This window comes from Tursiops truncatus, chromosome 6 (genome assembly GCF_011762595.2).
Source record: "Tursiops truncatus isolate mTurTru1 chromosome 6, mTurTru1.mat.Y, whole genome shotgun sequence".
Classification (NCBI taxonomy): domain Eukaryota; kingdom Metazoa; phylum Chordata; class Mammalia; order Artiodactyla; family Delphinidae; genus Tursiops; species Tursiops truncatus.
In genome coordinates this window covers 81,286,792-81,304,729 of record NC_047039.1, presented here as the reverse complement: position 1 = coordinate 81,304,729, position 17,938 = coordinate 81,286,792, and the positions used below count along the sequence as shown (strand labels likewise).

The window sequence follows — 17,938 nt, the reverse complement described above, 5'->3', positions numbered from 1 at the left end:
ACCTGTTAGCTCTGATTCCTGAACTAGAGGCTTGCCTCTAGGGTATCTGCCATGCAGGTGTGTGTCTGACAGGTGTGTGAGCATATCTGGGATCCACAAAGCTAAAATAGGACAATACTCTTCATTTCAGCATCTCACACCTTCTTTAAAAAAAACCTTAAATGAGGATTCTGAGTACAACCTTCTCTGCCAACCTGGGAGGTATGAACCCTCACGCACATCTTCCAACGTGTGATGACAACATGCTAAGCGTTGCGTGGTACAAGCTGCTAATGAATGTAGGGCTGCAGTGGCACAGACACCGGGGGTCTGCAGTACCTGCCCTGACGTTGTGGATGTCCTTTTCAATGAGCTGGGCTCTTGGCTGGTGCAGGTGCAGACGCAGCTCCAGTTCTGAATCCAGCTCATCAATCTTGGTGGCCACGATGACCCGGGCATTGAGGGCACATTGGTCAAACCACTTCTCTAAGTGCTCAAAAAAGCCAGCTCGAAGCCTAAGGGAGAGACCAGCGAGGGTCAGCAATTGTGACCAGGGAGATATCTTTCCACACTGATGCTTAAAGTGCTTCCCCCTTCTACTACTTCTTCCTTATTTTATTTCCCACTACACTGTATCTCTTTGTTTGGGTGGACCATCATTCATTTAGCCAGACCCCCTGTTGAAGGACATTGGGTGGTTTCCAACCATTTGTTCTTACAAAGAAGACTGCAATGAATAACCTCGTACATGTGTCAAGTGTAGAACAATTTCTATAGGATTAAATTCCCTGTAAGGGAACTACTGAATCAAAGCCTGAAATACATTTGTGGATCTGGTAGATACAGCCAAACTGCTTCTGTTGCAAGGCAACTTGAACTCCCATCAACAATGAATAAAAGTTCCTATTTATCCATAGCTTCAGAATGTACTGTCAAACTCTTGAATTTGACAATTTTCTCATATTATGACTGAGATTGAGCATATTTTCATGTGTTTAAGACTATTAAATTTCTTTTTCTGTGTACTATCCATTAATATCTTTTGTCCATCATTCTAGTGTGTAGTTGCCTTTTTTCTTATTAATTTCTAGAATCTCTTTATGTATTGGGAACATGAGGTCCTTTGACTGAGATGTGAGTTGCAAATATTCTTCCCGGTTTATTATTTCATCCTGTTAAAATGTAGAGTGATTTTCTTGGCTATATATTGTTAAGATGTTGGTTCTCTCCAAATGTATCTACACATCCAATACAATAACAATTAAAAGCTCGGCAAATGTCTTCTTTCGGAAACTGATGAGCTGATTTCAAACTTATATGGAAATACAAAGGGCCAAGGAGAGTCAAAACAATGTTGGAGGACGTCAAGGTTGGAGGACTTACACCACCAGATAATAAGACTTAATATAAAGCTACAGTAATCAATCAGGGGGAGGTGGTGATGCGAGGCCTGGCAGAGCTGTGGAGAGAGGAGAGTCTTCTCAAATGGCCTGGGGTCAACTGGTTATCCATGTGGGAAAGAAATGAATCTGACTTCTACCTCATACATAAACAAAAATCAATGCCAATTGAATTGTACATCTAACTATGAAAGTTTAAAACTATAACATTTATGGTAGATAACACAGGAGAATATTTTCATGACCTTGAGGCAAGCAAAGATATCTTAGATAAGACAGAAATTACCCTAACCCTAGTGAAAAAAACTGATGACTAGGACCTTATTAAAAGGATTTCTGTTCATCAAAAGATACCTTTAAGAGAGCAAAAAAGGCAAGCACAGTGAGCAGGATGAACATTTGCCATGTATTTAATAAAAAACTCATATCTGAGCTCAATAACTCACATAAATTAATAAGAAATAAGATAGGCAATCCACCAGAAAAAAAATGGGCAAAAAATTTGGCTAGGCATTTCACAGAAAGATGACTAAATGGCCAATAAGTATATGACAAGGTACACAGCATTGTTACTCATCAGGAAAATGCTAATTAAAACCACAAAGAAACACCACTACACATACACCAGAATGGTTAAAATAAAAACTACTGACAAAACCAAGTGAGGATGTGGAGCAACTGGAACTCTCATACACTGCTGTAAACTGTTAAAACAAAACCACTTTTGAAACCTCTTTGGCAGTATCTTTTGGTTGTATCTCCTCTGAGACAGATGGACACACATATAAGTCAATTTCCCAACAATTCCACTCTTAGTTATATAGCTAACAGAAATGTATACACATGTTCACCAAAAGAAGCCGGATATAAAAGAGTACATTCCATGGGGTTCCATTTACGTAAGTTCAAAAACAAGTAAAACTAATTCAGAAGTTAGAATATTTGTTATCCTTGGGTAAGGGAGGGCAGTGACGTGAGATGGGTACATGAAGGAGGTTGGTAGTGCTGTCTTTCCTGTGGGTACTGATTACTGGGTGTGTTCCCTTTGGGTAATTAATTGAGTTATGCTCATAATTTCCATACTTTTCGGTATGTATCCTATGCTTCAACATTCAAATCCAATCCGTTGAACACAGAACTATTTTTTTGGTTGGTCTCAAGGCCAGATGGCATAGTGTTTGGTTCAAGACTCTGGAATTACAGGGTCTAGGTTCATATCCTGGATTTAACTACTTCCTATCTCAGAGATCTTATCCAAGTTATAAATTCTGAGCTTCAGTTTCTAGAATCACCTGTAAAATAAGCTAATTACAGTACCCCTCTCTTAGTTATTGAGAGTATTAAACTTCCTCAATAAATACTAGCTCCGATGGTGGTCCTTGCTTTTCTTCATTCCCTGGTCTATGAAGAGGGCAGACAATAGCCTGTGACAGAGGAAGGAGGAGGATGAGGTTCAAGTCAGAAGACATTTTCAAGGTGAGATGATGCTGAGGTGAAGGAGAATAGAGTCCAAAGGCCTGACTTTACTCCTTCTACTCCCTGCCTCTGGTCTCCTGTCCATGTGTAAACATGGGAGGTAGACTAACCAGGTGATCTCTAGCTGGTTAGTCCTAGCTATGACACTGTAGTATCAGGAGGGCAATGCAAATGCTATCCAAGAGCCAAATGCAAATTTTCACATTTGTTCCAAATTCAAACATAAAGGACCAGAAAGAAATTTGGGAGTTAGGGGCAGTAGATATTCAGTGGTAAAATTATTCTATATTCTTCATTGTACTTTTCTCAATTTTCTACATTAAATGTGTCACATAACCAGAGCAGAATACCATACTGATATACTCATAACTACGGTCTATATCTATATAATTTTCCTAAAAAAGAAAAGAAAAGGAACTCTAATATTAACAGACATGCCAGGATCTAGAACCCAGAAACACCTTCTAGGGAAAACCCTGTTTCTTCTGTATTGATACAAGGCCCAGGCCAGCAAGTCATCCTGGGACAGGCAGAGGGCTCACTCTCACAGAGGATATCTGTGACTGCGAAAAATCCCTGGACATCTGCTACTTTGTGTTGTGTTTCTCATGTCTACCCTCAGTTACCTACGTGTTTTCTTTTCCAAAACGAGTCCAATCTCCCATTATACTATTTCACCTTGTTAATAAAACTCAAGGAGAATGAGAATAAAAGGGTTTTTTACTCACTGTTTCTTAATTTCTAAAACTAGTCTGGATGGAATGATCACTTGTTCTAGGACCTTGGCACTGGAAGTGTCATTGAAGAGAATGGCAGAAAGGTTGGAATGGGGCCTCTTGCTACTCTCTTCTTGTTCCAGGGGCAGGAAGACAAAGTAAGTGTTCCCACTGGACGTTGTGAAGGACTCCATTTCCTCATGGGAGACCGCTCCCAGACTCTCTTCCTGGGCTCTGACCTAAGCAGAAAACAAGACTTTAGACTTGCCATCATCAAACAGACTTGGTGATCCCTACCACAGGTTCCGTGACATCAGAGGTTGTAAACCTGTGGGACAAATCTTGCCTATGATTGCTTTTTGCCCATACAGTGCCTTTTAAAATTGGGAAATTCCACCTAAAAATCTGGATTTCTGATTTCTTTTTGAAATCAGAAAATCTGGAAATTCTGAGCCTACATTCCCACAGGGCATTGTTGGCTGGAACTGAATAATGGCTGCATGGTTGCCATCGACTGAACGTTGATGTCCCTCCAAAACGCGCTGAGCCTGCGCGTCTGGAGCCTGTGCTCCGCAACGGGAGAGGCCACAACATTGAGAGGCCCACGTACCGCAAAAAAAAAAAAAAAAAAAAAAAAGCATTGCTGTGAGATAAGAATTGGATCTCTGCTGACAAAAATAAAAGGTGTGCAGACATTTGTTATTCTCTATATGTACCCCAGTGGAGACTGCGCCACTGGGGACCCCAGCTTGTCTTAGGGACACACGGAGTGAACACAGCACACCTTCCATACCCAAGAGTGAATCCGCTGCTGGCCTACCTCATCCACAGATGAACTCTCACGCTCTTCCTCTTCTTCCTCCTCTTCCTCCCTCTCCTCCTCCACCTTTTCCTTTTTCTCCTCCTCTTCTTCTTCATGAACCATCATGTTTGCCTGGTTCGGGGGTGATTTTAAGGAGCTGTCTCTTTCAACATGCATTTCTTCTAATCCCGGAATAGAGTCCCCTCTGGACTCATCCATCTCTTCACTCAGTACAGACTTTTCCTGTGGGCTTACTACCACCTCTTGAGTGGTGGCGGACTCGATTTCTTGATCTTCTACTTCTTCTATCTCTTCCACTGGCCTGAGGGAACTCGTTCCCCTACTTAAGCTTTCCTCACCTTTGCTCGCGTCTGCTTTAGGCCTTTGTTTTCCCCTCAGTTTTCTCCTTCTCTCCTGGAATTGCTTTTCATGTGGTTCTGTTGATGACCAAGCCCAAAGCCCAGGAAGAGACAGGTTACCAATACAGCCTGCTTGGGCCTCCCCAGACCCCAGATATACAAGCGTGGAGTCGGGGAGACTCAGACTTGAATTGTAAAAGTGTTACCTGGTGCCCTCAGTCGGAAGATGACTTCACCCTCCAGGTTCTACAAGGCAAAAACACGGACACGGAATGAGCAGAGTGCCACTTCTGAGGGCGTATCTTTTCTTTTAAGGAAAAGGCCCCGCCCCTCCCCTTCTACATCTGATGCAGGCCTTGACCACTTATTTCACAGGGGTAATCAGGGTGTTCCCAATCAGTTTTCCTTAATCCCAAGCAGGCTAGCAAAGCTTTCATCACACAATGGCAATCACAGAATAAAATCTCATTCTGACACATTTTTAGTAGTGATCTGGAGCAAAAAGCAAGAAAGTATAAATGGAGGGATGCAAACAAAGGGGCAGGAATCTGCTACACCCAGTGCTGGATGCAAACATACAGAATGAACATGATTTACAAGATCTGGGAGCCCCCTCGTCAACACTACAGATTCCCTCTCTCACAGGCTGTGGGTGAAGTTCTGGATATAGTGTGCCATGGATAAGAGTGGATCCGAATTCCAGCTCCTCACAAGCTGGATGACCTTGGGCAAGTCCCTTAAACCCTATGGGCTCAGTGTCTTCCCTGTGACACGGAGACCACAGTAGCACCTACACTTTAACCCAGGCAACCAGACTGATCTCAAAGATAGTGAGCTTCCCCACCGACAGCCTGAGTTCCACCTCAAGCCAGGTGCCCCACGAAGCATTCACGAGCAATTGGGACACGGATCCCTGCTTGGGGGAGGGATTCTCTGAGGAGTCAGGAATCCCACACCTATGGGAAACCCTCACCAAGTTCAGTGTCAGCCACAAGTATCTTCAGCCCTGGCTGTGCAGGACTCTGGGTGCGTGTGTGGGAAAGAGCCAACTCTGGGAGAGTCAGACCAGGACACTCCGGGCATTCGTGCATTTACCAGGGAGCACTCAGTGTGTCTGTATTATGTGCAGGACACTGCTGAGGGCAGTGGAAGCTGGACGAAAGTTAGGAGGGCACACCTGCCCCTCAGAAAACCCCTTCCAGTAGGATGCCCTGAACTCCTGCATTTGACAGTGACCAACGTACAAGCCCGTTCAGGGAAAGGAGAGGTGATGGGGTGAGGAAAGGGAGATGAGGGTCAGAGTGAGTGGGGGGGATCCTGTCACTGGCAGTGGCTGGAAGTATGGGTGGGTTTGGGGTGTGTGGAAACAGAAGGATCCCAGAAGAGGAGCAGGGTGAGGAAGGGCAGGGGGCAGTGGCAGATGTAGGAAGAGTGAGGAGTTTGCTGAAGCAGGGAGAGTCTGGGCGGGACCCAGATGCGGGGGGCCTCTGAGGTCATCTAGGGACTGTGGGCTGGGTTTGGTAGGGGCTGCAGAGCTGGTGAGCAGGAGAGTGGGTACCTCAGAGCTGTATTTTAGGACGGTTATGCAGCAGTGGTGAGTTGGGTGAATGGAACTCAAAGAGTCACATAAATTAGCCTTTTAATTATAATTCCATTCAAGCCTGAGGCCTGGATTCTGAGCCCTTCAACCTCTTTTAATCTGAGAAGAGATGGTCTCTTTAGGAGACGCTTTTAGCTTCTCACTCCTTGATGTCCTGACATAGATTCTAACTCCCCACAGTCCAGAGAGGCATTCAAAATTGAGGCAAATAAGACCTAGACGTCATCCTCTCCCCATTGCTCCTTGGTGAGCAGCTGGGATTTTTTTGTATCCCTTTCCATACCTGTTCAAAGATTTCACGAACACAGAAGTGTCGGCTGAGGGTAGAGCTGTAGGAGTTGAGTTCCTTCAGTATGATCGCTGGGTATTCCATCACTTCCTTTGTCAGGAGGCCATGAGAACTCTCATACCTGGGAGGCAGGGAGGTGAGACCCCTGTCTAAGGGGGGTCAGCTGGGTGTGAGAGACCCCCAGCCAAGAGCCATGCCTGGGACCACATGGAGGTGGGCTTGTATCTGGCATTTAGCTCTGCGCAGAGCTACTGCGTAGGTTTCCTTTTACAATAACAGTCTTTGCTTTGTTTTGCTATTTTTCTGATCATACAAAGAATACATACTCTTTGTAGAACATTTAGGAAACACACGTGAGAGAGTTCTCTGCATGTTGTAACATGGGTTCCCACTTCCTGTCTACTGTACTAACCCTGTCCTTGAACTTTACCTATATTATCCCATCAAGCACTCCAAAACCCCAAGGCCCAGACTTCTGTCTGTTCCCTAGTTAAGACCAAGGTTCAGGGGGTTACTTATTTGCTTTAAAACGTACTTCTGACTCTAAGTACTGCAGTCAGTTGGTAGTGCAGTTCCATTTCTGTGACCAGTCCTTACAAAGGCCCCAAGCTACGAGATAGTTCACAGGGAACTGCTTTTAATATTGAGAGACTGGCACCCGTCTTAAAAAGCTAATCAACTGGAGGATGGTTAATTCATTACGAAGCATCCGTATTCATGAACGGATGGTCATTTAAAAATGAAGAAAATCTGCGGTTATACAACAATTCTTATCTTAAAAACACTGTATGTGTATATACATAACCACATTTATAAATGTCTGTGTTCACAAAAAGGACGACTTGGGCAGAAGTTAGGAGAATTTCCTACATGTTTGCATTTGTTAACTTTTTTTTTCTTTAACAAAGCATGTATGTTTTAAAAGTTAAGGAGGTGGGGGGATGGTCCATGCTCTTGACCTTTAAACTCCATGGCATAGAAACCTCCCTCCATAAACTTTTCTGATCCAGGTTCTCCCTGAAACCTTTTCTGCTGGCTGAGGGTAGAGCTGCAAAGAACCACAGTGATCTCTGATGTTGGAGGCATCATTGGGCTGGGCCCCTAGGCAGGCACCTTCTGATCCTGAATATGAATTCCAGGCCATCCCCTTCTGGCGTCTGGTCTGCCTACCTGCATTTCATATTCTTCAGAAAATCTTTGGCCTTTACCAGGTGTAACTTCAGGGTATTCTCACAGCTTTGCTGCCTCAGTTGGTCCAAGAGCTTATCGAGGTGAGCCTCCTGGGCCTGGTAGCCACACCCCAAACAGAAGGAAGCAGATGTGAGTTACCAGAGCTCGATGAGTGTACGTGACACGCAGAGACCCTGCCCCTGGAGCTGAGGTCCAGGTGCCCCGGGCAGGCTCTTTTCTACAAAAGGGGCACCAAATGTACCACCATCCTTACTCTCACTGCTCTGGGCCTTTGGGCTCTTTTCCCTGCCTGGAATGTTCTTCTCTGTCTACGTTATAGTCCTGGAGACCCTTCTTAGATGGGACTCCTCAGGGACATGTCCCTCACCCTCAGCCCGCCCGGGCAGGCCCCCGCTACACCTTCCGGAGGCACCTACTCCCTGCTCTCCTTCTCACCTGTCGTGCTCGACGTCAGATGCTGAGTGCACCCCTCCACCCCTAGACTGTGTGAAGGTAGGTGGGTGGGGGCCAGCTCATGTCCTGTGGGGACAGGATGCCTGCCAGAGGTAGATTCTCCGTGCCCTGCAGTCTGTCTGTCTCTCATGCAGACCCCCTCACAGACATGTCTGGATCCGGCACCCATCGCACAACCCAGACCTGACTCTGGCAGGATTCTTCTGCTCCCATGCAGCCCCGTGACCAAGGTGAGCCTCAGTTTCCTATCTGCTCAAGTTTTATAGCTTGAGGCTTTACGTTTGAGTCTAAGATACATTTGGGGTTAATTTTTCCATAAAAATAAAATACATAAAATATGGTGTGAAGTATGGATTGAACTTTTCTTTGCTTTGTATCTGAACGCTGGCTGAGTTCACGGGCCACCAAGCAGAGCCACTGGGCAGCTGACAGTCCGGGTGTGGCCCTGCACTCATGCCTCGTGGGGGCTACCTGGATGCCGGGCCCACACCTGGCTCTCGCGGCTGTGCTTCTGCCGCTGCTGCTCCATCCTCTTCTCGAGCTCCAGCTCCTGCATCAACAGCATGCTCCGATGTACCTCCCACAGCTGCACAGCCTCCTGGAAATAGCTGAAGAGATCTGAGTTCTGCCGCTCTGTCTGCTTCGCCACGGCCTCGAAGGATTTCTGCGGTGGCAGAACCCAGAGAAGGGGCCTTAAGTGCCAATCGGCCCAGGCTGAGAAGAGCCCCACTCACGGGGCTCCCTCGCCGGCCAGTGGAGGCCCATGTCACTGGCTGTCACTGCCTGGGCACCATCCCTCAAGGTTTTCTTCTGTGCCACATCGTGGCTCACGGTCCCCTCTCTGCTGGGACAGCATTTCTGGTCTGTCCAAGGCCATGCCCTCAGACTGGTTGACCTGAAGTCCCATCTCTAGACCTGCCCCGTGTCCACTGAAGTCCCTGACAGGAAGAAGATGGAGTTTGGGGCCTACAAAGAAGAAGATGCCACCCTAGACACCAGCCTGGCATCAGGTGGGCCATACCCACCTTGGCCTGGGGCATCCCTCCTTCTTTGGATTCCCTGACTCAGCACCTGAGCCAAACACCACAGTCTACTGTTAAATCCTCACCTCTCCCTCTTTCACGTGTGTCTCTTATACTCTCCTAGGGTCTGGGGTTGGCAAACTGTGGCCCGTGAGCTAAATATAGCCCCCTGCCTATTTCTGTTTAACCTTGGGAGCTAAGCACAGATTTTACATTTTTTAATGGCTGAATAAAACCTAAAGAAGATATTTAATGATGTAAAAATTATATGAAATTCAAATTTCAGTGTCCATAAATAAAGTTTTATTGAAACACAGCCATACCCATTCATTTCTGCATTGCATAGGGCTGCTTCTGTGTGACAGCAGCAGAGCGAGAATTTGTGCCAGAAACCTGACAGCCCACAGAGCCTAAAATATTTACTATCTGGCCCTTCACAGAAAACGTGTGCTGACCCCTGCTCTAGACTCTAAGCATCATGGGATGCAGGCTTACTGCTCCTCGTGACCTTCAGCACCCAGACTCGGCAAGGGCTCGGGGAGCACTCACTGCCCGCGACTGTTCAATCGGAGTCCGCGGGTGACTGAGGCATCAAGGGGTGAGCCTGGAGCACCCGGCACAGGGGCACTGCTCCAAGGGGCTGCACGCACCAGTGACGGCAAAGTTGTAAGTCCCCGGGCTCCCACTCCTCTCACAGCCCAGCACGCCGGGTGCCCCCCACCCTGCTCCCCAGCTGCACAGGTCCCCAGTTACGCACACCCAAGGCCTCCAGCTCCTCCTCCGCCTTGCTCTGGAGACTTCCCACCATCTGGAAGAAGGACGGGCTCACCAGGCTCTCTGCTTCCTCCTCAGTGAAGGCCTTCCAGTCCAGCAGCTGCTTCTGGAGAGGTACAAGGCAGAGCCCGGCTTAGGGCTGATGGGGGCTTCGCCTCAGGGCTGGTGCTGCCCCTGAGATCGCCTCCCAGCCATGCCCGAGAACTCGGCGGAAACTCCCACAGCAGTGGAGACGGTCCAGCTTTATCTGCCCACTGTGTCCAGGTGCTATGTGCTGCCCCTGTTCACTGAGTCCCCCAGAGGTGTTCTCATTAGCCCCGTTTGGCAGATGGGAAACCAAAGCTCACATTAGTGAAGGAACTCGCTGGAGGTCACACACCTGGCAAGTGGTGGAACTGGGATCTGGACTCAGAACTGTCCTACTGCACACCCTACAGGCCTCAGCCGCCATCCTACACGGCCTCAGCGTTGCTGCAAGCCAGACACGGCTCCCATTTCCTGTCTGGAATTATGCCAACTGGAAAGCCAGCTCTCTATATCAATAAAGACTTGATTTATGTACAAAATCTAGAATAAATCAACCTCCCCCAAATTAAAAACGTGTCTCCAGTGGTATACTTCCAATGCCGCTGCCCAGGAACACCAGGCGCCCCCTGTCAGGCTCAGAGTGCTCTTGGGGTACGTGAGGACGTCAGCATTCACCCCCTGCATGCACCCAACCAGGGGCCATGAGCATGGGTACAAGGCATCAGCACTCAGGGCCACAGGGCCATGGGGCTCTGGGGAGGGCGTGAGTGACGAGGTGGTGAGCGCTGGGGGTGTGGCCTTGGGGAGGCTCTCCAAGGGCACAAGGTTTCCCTCCAGGCTTTACTCCTAAAGTCTGACGCCCCTGAAGGGCTGACTGAGAGGCACGTGACTGCCCCTAAGGCCACAGAGCAAGTGGGCAGAGTCCTGTGGGCTCGGACAGCCCCTGGGCCTTTTGCAAACTGGTCTTCTCACCTCCAGATGGGGCCAGCGACACCCACTCTGCAGGGCCTTGTAGGATTTGATGAGAGTGGGTGCAAGAGTGTGGCACAGCCCCCAGAGACCACAGCGCCCGCACCGTGCATCACACTGGAGAGCGCTCTGCTCCCCTGAACGCTGCTCACCTCAGAGTCTTGGTGGCAGAGCCAAAGCTCGACAGACACACACACGAGGGATGGATGGAGGAACAGGCGCTTCTTGGGGCCCACAGGTGAGACCCTCATGGCTTGGGGACTCCTACCGCCAGAGCCGGCAGGTTACACCATCTTCAAAATGTTTAGGCTTTTGGGGGTTTTTCATCTAAACAGTTTTCCCAAGGAGGCACGGAAGGGGCATTCTGACCCAGTATGTCCTTGCACCTCAGAAAACCAGGCATTGTAATTGAAGACGGTTGTGAGAGGACTCGCTGTCTCACCCTCTAACAGAGGTGAGCAGGTGGAGTGAAGTTGTGTGTGATGCCAGTGGCAACACTATCTACAAAAGGGAAGCATTGGAAATAACTCCCATGACATGACCTCCACTGAATAAATAAAGTGAAGTGATACAGAGGGTCAAGGGTGAAGGCTGAGGTGATCAGAGGGGGAAACTTTGTCCGTGGGGTCAGGGAAGGCTTCCTGGAGGAGGTCATGTTGGGGGCCACTGAGGGGTGGGTGGGAACAGCTGGGGAGAAGAGGGTCCAGGCTGAGGGAACAGCTTCAGAATGCCCAGAGGCCAGCGTGGAGGGAAAGCAGGGTGTGCGGGCTGGAGAGGGGCAGGGGCATGCCCTGTGCTCCTCTCCTCAGACGGGCCAGGAGGGGCACCCACCTTGCACTTCTGCACTTGGGCCAGGCACTCCTGCCAGGTCTTCTCATACTGCAAGCGGATCCGCATCATGCAGTCCACGTGGTAGGCGTCTCCATAGGTGGAAAAAAGATGTCAGCAGCTCTTCCAGAAGAAGAGGGGAGGTTGGCAAGAGGAGTTTCCCCGTCGCTCAGGGCAGAGGCTTCTCCCCAGCCAAGTGCCTCAATAGCGGGGATAATTTAGATCAGGGGCTGCTATCTCCCTCGCCTCAAAGTTCCTGACACCCCAAGATAAGGACCTCAAATGAGGAGCCACCTTTTTCTGTTCTGACCCTAATTCTTGACTCAGTTTCGAGGCTGGTGAAATTCTTTTGGGGGAGTTGCACCACGTCACAGAACAGTAACCAGGTGCAAATTAAGGAGCGTTTACAGATCATGTCTGTGGTGAATACCGTAAGAAGCGAATGGACTAGCGGAACATTCCAAAGCTGATGGATTGATTAATTGATTGATTGATCTTCTCCTCTTCCTCTGCCCTACTGTTTCTGGTTTATAGTCACCTCGGTGTATCTCTTGGTGTCTAAGATAAGGAACTGAAGTTTAATGTTCCTGGCAGTTCTAGAAACTGAAAGATAACACAAAGATTGTGTGGTGGTTGTTCCTTGACAAGGGCTGGGAGGAAGGCAGGCTGGATGGCAGTTAGAACACTGGCGAGGGTAGGGCTTCCCTGGTGGCGCAGTGGTTGAGAGTCCGCCCGCCGATGCAGGGGACATGGGTTCGTGCCCTGGTCCGGGAAGATCCCACGTGCCGCGGAGCGGCTGGGCCCGTGAGCCATGGCCGCTGAGCCTGCAGTGTCCGCAGCCTGTGCTCCGCAACAGGAGAGGCCATGACAGTGAGAGACCCGCGTACCGGAAAAAAAAAAAAAAAAGAACACTGGGGAGGGTAGATGTGTAGTGGAACTGGTGAGGAGAGGCCATAAAGCTGGTTTCTCCCATCCCCAGGGCCGCTGCCTCGGCTAGCACACCTCCACCCTTCCTATGACGTCACTATGATGAAGCCCCACCCCGGGTCTCTGTGCTTCTGTTCCTGTACCCCTCTGATCCGTTCCCCCCTCTAACCTTATCACTCTCAGCTCAGAACCTTCCACTGGGTTCCCACTGCCTTCAGGATAAAGTTCAGCCTTCTGCACATGGCCACATGGCCAGCACAGTATGGCCCTCTGGCATCTTCCAGCCTCGCCTGCCACCTTCTCCTTTCCCTGAAGGCCCCAGCTCTGTCTGACCTCTCAGCCTCCCCACGTACTAGTCTTCCGGCTTAGAAAGCTCCCCTGACCCCTGGGCCTGGCTACCTGGTACTTGCCTTGCAGGTCTCAACTGCATGATCACTTCCTTGGCAAGGTGTCTTATAACCTTTAACCAGGCTGTGCCCCCAAATACACATTCATGTAGCTGGCCACCTGTCCACTCCCTGCTGTAACATCCTGCGTGGTCTGACTTCCGCTCTGGACTGGAAGCACTCGAGAGAGATCCACCCTGCTGGTTACCAGGGCCCAGCACCACACTTGTTCCTAGGAGGCGTCCAGTGAATGGCAGCCATTGCTATTATTTAGGGTCTCAGGACTCTTATGCTTGGTATTATAATATAATTATAATACCTTTGGAATTATAAACCCGAGAGCCCTGGGAGCAGTGGTGGGTACTACTAACCAAAGCACCCAGGTCAAGTCTGGCTGTGACACTTCCTTGGCTGTGTGACCTTGGGCAGGACACTTCACCTCTCTGTGCCTCTGAATCCTTCTCTATCACAGAGGGCCAATGACACCACTGACCTCACTGGGTTGCCTCAAAGGAGATTGAAATACTGTATTGAATATATCTTCTAGAGCAAGACTTGGCAAACTCTGCTAGATAGTAATATTTCCAGCTTTGAGAGCCATACAGTCTCTGCTGCAACCACTCATTTCTGCTGTTATAGAGCAGAAGCAGCCAGAGACAGTACGTAAACAAATGAGTGGAGCTGTGTCCCAATGACCCTTATTTACTAACGGGCAGTGGCCTGTGGGCTGGAGTTTGAGGACCCTGGTTATAGAGAATTTCTAAACATTACTATTTATTCTTGAGCACTGAGTAAGCCAGCCACTGAACTATGACTGGACTGCAGGATTGCACGTGATTCTTACATCAACCCCACAAGGTAGGTACCTTTATTACTCCTCTTGAGATTCCTATTTTATGGAGGAGGAATTGGAGGCCAAGAGAGGCCATGACTTCCCCTAGGTCCCAGAGTGGGGACAGTGCACCTCATACATCCAGGGTCTGGCCCCTGAGCCGTCCTCACAGGTGGTCCTTGGAGCCATCCCTCTGGCTCCACGCTGTGGTCAGGGGTCAGAGTGTGGGACCAGCTGGGAAGTGACTTGGGAGGTGGTGGGAGGAGGAGGGGCTCTGCCAGGCAAGGTCTGGGGGTCCGAGATAAACCCTCAGAGCTTACTCTTCTCTCCACACCCCAACCCTTCTTCCCCAAGAGGGACTTGCCACCTACTCGTGAGTTTATAACAGACTCTCACATAAATGACTGGCTGACAGACTGAAGCTGCTACGAAGCTACTACTTGAGCAGAGTTCTGGTGACACTCAAGTGGGATCCCACAAACGTCACTCACCGAGGTGCTTATTCAGGGAGTTGAGAGTAGAACGCCATTCAGTCAGCTGAGCTTTGCTGTAATTGGGGGGCAGGAGGTCACTGGGGAAGGAAGATGTGACACGTGAGCCACACTTGAATAAAACATTCACTTACCAAAATTGGTAGCATCTTCAAGGAACACGGGTCTAGGGAAGTATCTACGTAAATACCGATGAAATGAGTGACCTGTTGGGGATTTCCTGGTGCCAAAAGCATACCTCGTGAAAAGGTCTAAGAACATTATTGAGCATGTTACTGAGAAAATAAAACTGAATTTTCCTAATGGAAAAAAACCAAATGGTTATCACACGACCCAGGAAGCCACTTGGAGGAACCTAATGAGAGATAACAATATAAAATGCATACAGAGTTTACGCATTAAGACAGTTCTTTAACAGTACTGTTTATAAACACTCAAAAAATCAAAAACAACCTTCATTCCAACAATAGGGACTTGTCTAAATAAAATACATGAATTCTCTTCTGTAGTCACTAAAAAGAGTGTAGCAGATTGAAAAATGGTCAGTATCGTTAGGTCCTCCCACCAGCAGGTGGAGTCTATTTTTCCACCCCTGGATCTGGGCTTGGCCATGAGATTTGCTTTGGCCAATGGGACACTAGCAAACATGACACAGAAAAGGCTTGGGGAAAGGGCTTATGCATTCCACTTGCCCTCTCTTGCTGTAGGGAGCTCTTCTGCCAGCACCACCACCATGCCTACAAGCCTGGATTAGCCTCCTGGAGGCTGAGGGAGCAAGTGGAGAGAGGCCCCAGCTGCCCCAGCTGAGGCTCCAGACACGGGAGTAAGGCCATCCAGCCCAGCCACTCGGCCAGCTCACAGAATCTCGGCCAGCTCACAGAATCATGAGAAGCAAAAAATGATTGTTGCTTTAGGCCACTAAGGAAGTTACAGGTGGTGTTTACTGATGTGGAAAAATGCGTATGACATGCTAGTTATTGTCCAAACCAGGACATTTTGCCAGTGAAAGGGGGATGAGATAAACAATTATGTCAGGACAAGACGTGTAACCCAGGATGGTCTTGGGCAGCCCCCTCATAGTGGGACAGTAAAGAGCAAAAGGTAGGTACAAGAGTGTGCAGGGCATAATCTCAAGTCTAAACATTGTACTAAATGCAATGTGGCATCCTAGATTGGGTCCTGGAACAGAAAAAGGACATTAGTGGAAAAACTGGTGAAATCCGAAAAAGTCTGGTGCTTACTTAATGGGAACTCATCAAAGTTAATTTCTTAGTGTTGACAAGTGTCCACGGGCAGTGTAAGATGACAACGTTAGGGAAACTGGATTAGGAGTATACAGGAATTCTGTGTGCTACCTTTGTAACTTTTCTGTAAATCTAACATTACTCCAAAATGCAAATTTTATTTTTAAAAACTATTTTTAAATTACATGCACATATACTTACTGGGTCCAGGAAAATCCATGGGGAGTCTCCTGGGATTTTGGATAACTCCCTCTTGGGGCCCTGGGAATCTTAATAAGACTCCCCACCCCTCTGCCATCACTGCCCACAAGCCTGCAGAGGGCCTGGCATGCGCCGAAACAAGGATCCTCGCCGGGCGTCTGGGGCTCTGGGTCTACAGAGGAAGGCCTGGAGCTCTGGGCCGGGATGGGACGTGGGCGCTACATGTGATCCCATATGAGGCAGTTCCATGGAACAGCTCCTCGGGCATGATTAGAAGGCTCCCTAGCAGCCGCTGACAGGTCAAGGAAACATAGGTGGCGTCTACACAGTGTGCTTTGTGGGAGCTGCCCAGACCTCTTTGCACAAACACCACAAACCCAAACCTTCGCTCGACACTCACTGGAATTCTGTGATCAAGGCTTTGCAACTTTAAGTTGTGTGTTTAAGCATTGTGTTTGCAATGCTTCCAGACAGTGGGATTATGTCCTGACTTCACCTTTTTATATATTCCCACTGCTGGGTCCTATGTCCTATAAATGTGCTCTTGCCTCTGATTTCTTAGAATTGCCCCCACCTTCCTCCAGGCCAGGTCATAGCACACACCCAGCTCCACGCTCTGCCTGCAGACACTGCCATTATACAGTGTGTCCCAGCTTTGGCCAGAAGCATCAATGAATGCATTTTTCTCCAGGTCTTTGGCCCTGTCTCTCCCCTCCACTCAGGCAGCAGTCAGCCCCACATTCACAGCCTGTATGAGGGATGTGGTGGGGCATAAAAGACATCAGCCTAAAACCTTTCTGCATTTTGTCTGCAAAAGTCTAAGTTCTTAGGAGAGTCGAGAACACTGTTGAGGAGAAGGCATTTGTGGGAGTGGGCTGAGAGCCCTGGGGAGGAGGAGGGCACTGGGGACCAGGACTGTCTCCTCACCCAATAGAAAGGGGCTGGGGGGAGGTGCAGACACAGCAGGATGGCGGGTGCCCGGCAGTGCCAGCCTGGCAGTACCACCAGCCTACTTCCTGGTGGCACCGTGGGCGCAGCTGCAAGACCCACATCTCTGGACAGCAACGGTTGCCTGGGTGTGAGGACTCGGGGGCTCAGAGCAGCCTCCTCAAGATTCCTGCGTCCTACAGTCTGGAAGCAGCAGCAATTGCCCAGCTGCATGTGTGTGGACCAAACGCTGAGGACCAGACTCCCACCACCGGGCCTGGCTTTGGGTGGGATTCCGTAACTTTCCCTCAGTGGACAGGATCCCCAAGAAAGGCTAAGTTTTGCCCAGCTTTATGAACAGGGACTAAGTGGAGTCAGAGAAAATAACAAAAGCACTTTTCCTTGTGTTGAGATTTTTATCCACGTTAATTTCACACTGCATGAAAATGTGGCTGCACATGGGGCAGGAGATGCCAATCCTGAGGGAGTCCTTCTGGCTCACGGTGTGGGGGTCCTAATAGTCATTTACGTCCCAGGAGAACTTGAGCTCTGTGGTGGGGAGACGGGAAGAACCTGCATCTCAGCGTCCAACGAGGGACCATCCCAGCGTCCAAGGGACCAAGGAGGTGCACGGGTCCCAACACATGAAATGTCTTTGCCTTGCAGGACCACACAGGCTCCATCCTGCTGCTAAGGGTGGATGCTACAGGCTCCCCAGACGGTGGGCTTCCAGGGTCTAGAACATTCAGTATGCTCCCGCCAAAGAGCTTATCATGGGATCAGCTGGACCCAGGTGTGAGGGAAGCACCCACAGCCTCTGACAGGTCCCTGTCTGCTGGCAGCAGCCTCCTCATCAGCCTCCAAGCCTTCAGCTTCACTCATACCCCTCTACCCACCCTCCGAACTGCAGAGCTGATGGAGTCACTCTGCTCCCCACTGCCCTCAGGAAAAGTCTAGCCCCTGACCTGGCTCCTCCTTCCTCCGCTCCCCTCCGACCTCGCCCCTGCCATTACCCGCTTCCAAGCTCTTTGGCAGAACCACACTA

General features: G+C 49.2%; 1 protein-coding gene across 1 annotated transcript in view; it reads right to left on the bottom strand.

Annotated features, from left to right (window-relative positions):
- Positions 1 to 17,938, bottom strand: part of CCDC180 (coiled-coil domain containing 180) — a 55,661-nt gene that overhangs the window by 25,273 nt on the left and 12,450 nt on the right. The window contains 10 exon segments of the mRNA XM_073806312.1: positions 319 to 494; positions 3,584 to 3,810; positions 4,392 to 4,810; positions 4,939 to 4,978; positions 6,616 to 6,742; positions 7,792 to 7,907; positions 8,756 to 8,929; positions 10,045 to 10,167; positions 11,889 to 11,977; positions 14,522 to 14,601. Of these exon segments, the coding sequence (XP_073662413.1) occupies positions 319 to 494; positions 3,584 to 3,810; positions 4,392 to 4,810; positions 4,939 to 4,978; positions 6,616 to 6,742; positions 7,792 to 7,907; positions 8,756 to 8,929; positions 10,045 to 10,167; positions 11,889 to 11,977; positions 14,522 to 14,601 (1,571 nt within the window).